At 39.5% G+C, this 8,748-nt stretch overlaps 1 protein-coding gene across 1 annotated transcript; it reads left to right on the top strand.

The window, feature by feature from the left end:
• Positions 1-5,473: 5,473 nt before the first annotated feature.
• Positions 5,474-8,748, top strand: LOC137787926 (cannabinoid receptor type 1B-like). The gene is made up of 2 exons (XM_068580699.1): positions 5,474-5,690; positions 6,343-8,748. The coding sequence occupies exon 2, from the start codon at positions 6,419-6,421 to the stop codon at positions 7,841-7,843; it is 1,425 nt and encodes a 474-aa protein (XP_068436800.1). The 5' UTR covers positions 5,474-5,690; positions 6,343-6,418; the 3' UTR covers positions 7,844-8,748.

Here is an 8,748-nt window from a genome sequence, read left to right as displayed (position 1 = left end):
CCCGAGATGGAAATGACTTTCAGAATAAAATAGGAAACAAACTACAACCAAATCCCAAGACCACGACAGAACGTGGAAAAAAATTTGTGCCAAAGAGTTTATGCCAATAAAATGCTCATGACCACAACGCTCAAACAATTTACACTCTGCTGACACTTGTATGATTTCCTCTGTGGTGTTGTTCTTTGGTGGTGTAGCAGAAAATACTTTCCTGACTGGATTTGGATGTGTTTGACTTGTACAATACAACATAGAGAATCTTGTCACAGCAATTGAAAGTCATTGGGAGTTAAAATGCCATCTGTCACTAATGTTCATCTTTGACCCGAGCCTTTTATCAAGAAGGTCTTGGCATGCAGTATGCGATAGTGCCATCAGGACTGAGACTTTATTCAACCTCCTGTGGATATGCTGCATTGCCCAAAAGACTGTTTGAATAAAAGAGTATTAGATCATCATTGAGTGCACAATAAATCAAAATGTGCCAAACACGCTTTTAGATATGAAAGTGGGCACACAGCAATAGAGAGTTCAAGGGAGAATGACAAATATCAAAAGGAGAGAAGAGAAACGGTCATCAGCATCAGATGGAGCCTTTTTTTTTGCTTCATTAGTCAATTTTGGTTTTGTTCTCTCAATGCTGATGAGATCACACACAACCCACATCTTACTAACAGTCAATACAACAGTAATGCCTCATGTGCAATTAAATGCAAAACACTTGCTAACATCCATCAAGATCGACCAACTAAGTTAAACCGCTCTTTAGTGCTTACCACAAATGCATTTTGACTGATCTACAATGTCTACTGGACTTGAAATATTGAGCTTTTCCTGCAAAATGTGCATGCGTGCACCAGAAGAATATTTTGTGCATATTTATATGATAAACCTTTACGCTAAATTCATCTGACTGCAGTGAAACCAGTGAGCAAAAATGTAATAAATGCAATAAATGGATGCTATAACTCCATGAAATGAGAACCACAAGAAAAATAGTCTCAACCCAATTTTAAACTCTTTGTTCTGATGTCAGCTTGTTTGTGTTGCAATCTCTTCATCTTGTGATGAAGCTAAGAGCTGATACACAAAGTAACTCTGCGATGAAAGAACTTCCTCTGGGATGTGAGGACACTCTGAAATCCTGTGCTGGATGCATTTGCCAGTAATGGGTGAATAACCATGATGGAGGGAGCAGAATGAGAATGTATGAACACTGTGGCGAGCGTGAACCGTTTTCATGCATGTGCAGTGTATGAATCGAGCTCAAACTGTGATTCTTGAAGATGATGCAACATATGAGTGTCAGCTTGACCACTGTGCTGCAATCTAAATACAATATGTTCATAAACACGCCTGTAATGCATTTTCTATTTCTATACAATACATATATATCTGTAAAAGTAATGGTTAGTGATTTCCAATGTCCCTTAAATTCCTCATTTAGTATTTTGTTAATAATTTAAGGTGGTTGAGACCAAATCAGAGCTAAAAGAAGACTAAATATGACTCCAAATGACAGCTTGTGTCAGTCCTTATCTGCGGGATGTCAAATAGGCAATCGACAAACAAGCCTTATCAACCCAAATGTAATAAAGTGTCAACGTATTCACGGCTTGTTTCCAAAGCCCTCAAGTGGCCAAAAGAACCAGTTAATGCATGTTGAAATACTTATTAAAGGGCTTGTGTTAAAGTATTGAAAAGAACTGAATGTTAGGATCAATTAGGATGCGTATGGAAGGAATTAGGCAGCGAACAGCTAAAAATACATTTAATTTCACAACTCTTCTTCCTCATGTGATTACAGGTGACTGTTGGTCTCATGGCAGTCAGGTCCATTCGGGGTTCTCGTCAGTCTCTGTGCAGCTCTGCAGCTGGACGAAGGGCAAATACATGAGTCTCTGGCTCTGAATCAGACAATGACACTGCAAGGTCCAGATCATGCTCTTGCTATTTGGGGTTTGTTCCTCTGAAGCCACGGGGCTACTACTGTAGCTACCAAAGCACTCGTCCTCCCGAAAACTATGAGAATAACACTGGAAAAAAAAAACAGTTCAACTGGGCTGTGAATTGGAGCTCTGCTGCCTGAGTAATTTATCTCTGCCTGTAGCGTTCATTTGCATAGTGTTTGCGCAAGTGAGCACTCACTGAACCACCTGCTAAATCTTTGTGATTACCACTGTGTTCTACTGAGATAGCCTAAAAAAGGTCTTTATAGGATTAAATGGTGCATGAAGGGGATTCTACCCACTGATCATTACGTTGTTAGTCTGTCTAAATCCACCACTACTGCAACAGGAAGTCCTGCATTTCAGGTGATCGACAAGCTTAAAATAAAAGAAGTGCATTGAACTTTATAATACATGTATATATGTATATATATATATATATATATATATATATATATATATATATATATATATATATATATATATATATATATATATATATATATAGTTGTTTTTTTTAAATATTGTATTGGTTTGGGTGTTTTTATACAGACAGTAACAAAAGTTATACAAGGTATTAACATAAAACTTTTTCATCCTCTTTGCTGTGCTTTAATCTGTCCTGATAATCTGATGCAGGATAGAAACATTATTGGGGAGTTCTGTACTTAACATACTCCCTGTTTATTTCTTTGATGTTGTTTCCTGGGTCGGGAGTCGTTTGTTCAATTAAAAGTGTTGTGCCAAATCTACATACACCTATGATTTGCCTTATGAAGCCCGGTTGATACAGAAATAAATTGTTTGATGAAGTGGTTAATGAGGACCAGACAGCTGATGACTTAAAGGAGAAAGGAAATGATGCACATGAGAAACATGTAAAACGATATTGAATACATTTAGTAAACATCACATTTGAGTCGTTTTCTTTCTGCTGAAATAAACTGAATTGAGATTGGCTACAGTATGAAGTGCCTCCAGCTGGGGAGGAACAGAATATAGAAGTGGCAGATTAGGCAACTGTCAATTTCAACCACGACCTCCTCCCCTTCCCTTCTCGCCCTCCCTCCGCCTCTCTCTCCCCCCACTCGCTCCCATCTCCCAACCCTTCGACAGGAACACATCAGAGACAGCCTGTTTTAGAGTCTTGTCTTGTAACATGCTGCGTGTGTAAAATACTTCTCGCTCCCTCAGGAAGTAAAGAACAACCTTGTGCAATAGCTTAAAGAACATTAAATAAAAATATACTTTGATTCACATGTTTTTGCATGCAAGTATAATGCTTGAATATGTCTATTTTGAAGGAAAAGAGCCTGTGTGGACTCAAAGTAATGATTATATAATGAAGGCGGCCACACAAATAACAACTGACTGTAAATGGAGAAGGATCAATACTAAATGAGATGCATTATGATGTTTTTCTAAAGGAATCCTGTTGAAAATCAATCACTCCAAATCACTTGCAATATTCAGCACCAAGACAGATGGACGTGAAACAATAGCAGAAGCCTCCCATAACTGTAGGGTCCACATGGTGGACGAGGATTTGGAAAAATTGAACTTCTACAAATTGCTGTAACGGTCGTGTTGGGGCCTTTTGTCATTGCAGACAGCTTTGTCTTTGAAATCTCTCCCTCGCTCACTGATGCCTTGGTGAGAATGACACTGAAATATTGATGATAATTGTTATGATGGATGCGGATTGCAGTACCCTCCCCCTGCTCCGAGAGATAATAGATGCAGCTTTCAATCCAAAGCCACATTAAAAACTTTATCCTGATGACAAGAAAGATGCCAATGAGCAACGAAACCGAAGTCGCTTCACACATATCTCAATGAAATGAAACAGTCATTTACAAGACATTTCACTTGCTTTGTCTGGGTAAACTAGCTTCATGTTAGATGTACTGTTCTGCCACAAGTAATCAATAGCTGCTTGAAGCTGCCTCAAACGCAGCATAACAAGTGTTCAGTAATTAGTTGGATGACTCCTCAGCCTCTTCTGTTCTGCCAAAACTGGATGCACTGGCATCATGTGCGCAGTCTTTCATTGTTTTCCCATGATGTTGCATCGCCAAATGTCATGTATTTTCCACAACAAGATACATGTAATTTGGGAGATAGCTCTGCTGGGAGTGCATAGTGGAAATAATTGCCCAGCTGCGCAGGACAGGAAAAGGGCTCTTAATAGTGTGCATGTGACCCTCATGTGTAGTAAAAAGAAGAAGAAAAAAATAGATTAATGGTGGATGAAATTCAATAAGTACTTTTAATAGCACTGTGGCTTTATAATTGCAGTAAAATGACACTGTACGGTATCTTTTTGTTTAATAATAGTATCATGAGATTACTGTAACATTCATATTACCAAAGCGGTAAGAGGAATCCATATATTTTACTGAATTAAAATCAGCTCAAGTTATTATGTTACACGTTGGAGTATCAGCAACATGACTATTCTGAGTGGTATTATGATGTGTTTCATATTACTGGTTTAATTTTTTACTGATGCATCAACATGTGAAGAACATGGTAATGTTGTCATGTTACAGCTATGTTTGTAATGCCAAAAAAACTTTAAAAGTACAATAAAGTCTTCATATTGATATTCAATGGTTTCTTTCAGATTTACAAACATGAGTAGTGCATTATTAATATTTGCTGTAAATCCTTGTTAAATCCAATTGATTTTCAAACGCTCAATATCTGTCTGATTTTGATAGTACTTTTAATATAGTCCTTTTCCCCAAATCCACAAAACAAGAGTATTTCTGTTATTGGACAGTCTGTTCTTAACAAATCAAACAGGGGGTTAAACTGTATTTCTTGGTTTGTCACTTCAGTGGTTTTTAGAACATCTCACCAGCATTTGAGAATGAACCAGCTGGCTAACACTGGCACATTTACAGAAACATTGATTCACGTGTGATGTTCTTCCTACAATAAATTTGATAAAACTGACAACCCAAAAATATGTGTGGGATTACATACTGTGTGGGATTACATACTATATATTTGTTTGACTATGCATGACAAAATAAGTATGTATTCATGCATAGCCCATATATCATAGACAGAGCATAAAATGTGTCCTGTTTGATGCAAAATCAAAAATATATATATGACTTATCAGAATTGTGGTAAATAGAAGGGTATTCAACATTAGGGTAATGTTGAATAACCTTAGGTCTGGCATTTCTATACAAATTGGGTTTGGTCAGAGGACAAGCAAAAAAAGGCATTGAAAGAGTAATGGTACATGTTGCATATAAATATTATAATTAAATGTTGATATAAATATTATAATTTCGACAGTGAACTGTGAAACAAATGCGCTGGTTTCCTTGTCTCGCCTGCAGCAGCTGGTCAGCTCTTGTATAAATAGGTGTGGATGATGCTCAGGGATGCACTTTCGACTGCGCTCAAACACCTCAGACCACGTGACCAGCAGGCGCACAAAAAGGAGCCTGAACATCGCCCGCTTCCACAAACACACGCACTCTCTCCACCCGCTGCCTGCCCGACTTTACTGTATTTGGCATTGTCAGCAAACGATAATTCCCCCGGCAAATCAGAAAAACAACAACAATCGTAATTTCTCACTCTGGCTTCCGGTTATTTGTGGAGTTGCTGCAACTGTTTGTGAAGAGAGTGAAGACAACAGACTGGTTCACTCCCAGTTTAATTAATTCTTCTTTTCATCATGGATCGTGGAAATATGTTTTTTCTTTCGAAATCAAGGTAGGTTTTTTTGCGCAAATTTATCGTTTCTATTTTAATTTCTTTTGAGGTTCTTAACGTGAAATTGTTGCATTATTGGCAAATATATTCGCAAAGCTTTGTTCCAAACTGGTTTGGCATTACATATCATTAAACAGTGTGCAATTGTTAGCCATCACTGTCTCTGCCCTTTTTCAAGTCTTACTCATGCAAACTTAACTGTTGATAATTGATATCATAATTACTGGCATCAAAATGTAAAAGGATCATTGGAGATATATGTAGTCTTTATCTTGTTTCTCCCTTGATGCCTAATTAATCCAGCAATTATAAAGAGAACAGCTCAATTCTGATTGACCTGGTTTAATTAATAAGAAAGCCTGTCTGTACATACTTAATGCATGATTTCCCCCGAGGCTGCACAGGTTTGTCATCAACTGTTCAGTTTCCCACTATTGTCTGGGATGCATCTGTTCTGGAGTCAGCTGGCTGATAGGCATATTCTCCCAATATCTCCCAGCAACTAATATATTTCCGAGTATAATAACCACTGCTGTTACATTCAAATATTTTAATATTAATTTATAAATTAAATGTTATAAAATGTATTAAGTGATTTTTACGTAAAAGTATTGTATTACTTATATAAATAAATCAATTTTTTTCTTCATAGATGTCCTTTTGCACGGATCTAATGCTGTTACACCACACTCCTCTCCACTGAGCATCTCTACAGCCACAAACTAACCATGAAGCTGGCTTTGCACCGGATAGCAGGCACCACGATGAGTGCATTAACAACAGGTGTCCAGTATCTCGGCTCCAACGACGCCGGCTATGACGACACCTCCATTGACTCGACTCTAATCAAGAACCGATTCCACTTTGAGAAGCCTCACTCGGTCTCAGTTAGTAACTCCTTCCCCGGACTCGTCCCTGTAAATAAAGAGGTCATTTATAGCGGCCTCCCTCCCATTTTCCCCACCAATGTATCAGACTTTCTCTTAAACAATAGCACCTCTATGGGAAGTGGAGGGGTGACACAGTGTGGGGAAGACTTTGTGGACAACATGGAGTGTTTTATGATTCTGACTCCCAGTCAGCAGCTTGCAGTCGCCATCTTGGCGCTCACCCTGGGAACATTTACAGTGCTGGAGAACCTCATGGTGCTGTGCGTGATCCTGCACTCCCAGACGCTTCGATCTCGGCCATCCTACCACTTCATAGGCAGCCTGGCTGTGGCTGATCTGATCGGCAGCATCATTTTTGTCTACAGCTTCCTGGATTTCCATGTCCTCCACAGGAAGGACAGCCCCAATATTTTCCTCTTCAAGCTGGCCGGGGTCATTGCCTCCTTCACTGCCTCTGTAGGCAGTCTGTTTCTCACTGCGATCGACCGCTTCATCTCCATCCACAGGCCAATGTCGTACAAACGCATAGTCACAAAGACGAAAGCAGTCATTGCCTTCAGTGTGATGTGGGCCATCTCTATCGTCTTCTCTCTGCTGCCGCTGCTGGGGTGGAACTGCAAGCGTCTCAACTCTGTCTGCTCCGACATTTTCCCTCTAATCGACCAGAAGTACCTGATGTTCTGGATCGGGATGACAACTATATTGGTCCTCTTCATCATTTACGCCTACATGTTCATCCTCTGGAAATCCCACCACCATGCTGTCCGTATGCTGAGCCGTAGCTCCCAAAGGAGTGTGATTGTCTACACTGCAGAGGGGACTAAAGTGCAGACGGTGAGGCCCGAGCAGGCCCGGATGGACCTGCGCTTGGCTAAAACCCTGGTTCTGATCCTGGTGGCCCTTATCATCTGCTGGGGCCCACTTCTAGCAATCATGGTGTATGACCTCTTTGGGAAGGTGAATGACTTCATCAAGACGGTGTTTGCTTTTTGCAGCATGCTCACTCTGCTCAACTCCACCGTGAACCCTGTGATCTACGCCATGAGGAGCAAGGACCTGCGCAGGGCCTTCCTCAACATCTGCCATGTGTGCCAGGGAGCGACGCAGCCTCTGGACAACAGCGCTGAGAGTGACTGGAACAGCAGGAGTGTGAGAGGCACAGCAGGCGGGGCAGGGAAAGATGGAGCCGGCTGTGGAAAGCCTCGAGTAAAAGTAGCCCAAGTTACCGTTTCTGGAATGACTTCTACTGCAGAGCCGGTCTAAAAGAGAAGCTGCCTCGCTCTGAAACAACTGTGAAGTTATTGTAGAATAGCCCCAATCCATCGTGCACTGCTCTGTAACTGTGAAATGTGCCAAAAAATGACTTAGATTACAGAACTGGATATCAAGATTCTGTTGCTTTCAAGCTTAAATCTGTAATATATTATTATAGTTGTTTGGTGGGGTGCAATGATAATCTAAAAACATGTGCATTATCTCTTTACTCTGTTGTTGACAAATGTTTTTTTACGTTACACAAGTCGGATGGTGATGATGCCAATTGGATAAAAAAAATGTCAGTAAACAATATAGTGGTATTCACAAGAACCATTTTTTTCTGCATCAACTGTTACACTCGCAACACTCTGCTCTGTCACCTTTGCTGTTTGAATATGCATTACGTTACAGATTTAGGGTAGACAAATATGGCGTCCATTTTGTTCTTTCTTTTTGAACATTACATCATAGTGGCATTAATACAAGATGAAACTGTGTCTACCTTAATGCAAAATGTCAGTTTTGAATGACAGCACATTGCTTTGTAAGTACAATTAGCATCTCATTAGTGATTTGAAATCAGCTATTGATGAAGACCATGCTATTTTGACATTGAGCATTTCATTGTTATTCTGTTTTATTTATTGCATTTTTTTACTATTACGTTGAAAAGCAAAATGGTGAGTCATACTTTTAAATAAGAAGAGCTTTTTGATCAAATCAAAACTAGTCTGTCGTGATTTGAGAATGTAATATACTTGCTTGTGAAACAGTTACAGCATTTTGTGAGGAGCTACACTTTGGTATTTCTGTGAAGCATCCATTGTGCCATTGTGTCTCATAACAGTGTGTATAAGCAGAGACATGAGTTCAATAAATATACAAAATTTGTCTATTTTTATTATAATTGT

This window comes from Clinocottus analis, unplaced genomic scaffold, assembly GCF_023055335.1.
Source record: "Clinocottus analis isolate CAN_PGR_092001 unplaced genomic scaffold, fCliAna1.0.p SCAF_17, whole genome shotgun sequence".
NCBI lineage: Eukaryota > Metazoa > Chordata > Actinopteri > Perciformes > Cottidae > Clinocottus > Clinocottus analis.
Note: the sequence above shows the minus strand (reverse complement) of the source record. Positions and strands in the feature narration are given on the sequence as shown.

Bases quoted from the DNA above. Each gene is read 5' to 3' on its own strand.
- LOC137787926 (XM_068580699.1), top strand. From the start codon at position 6,419: ATGAAGCTGGCTTTGCACCGGATAGCAGGCACCACGATGAGTGCATTA.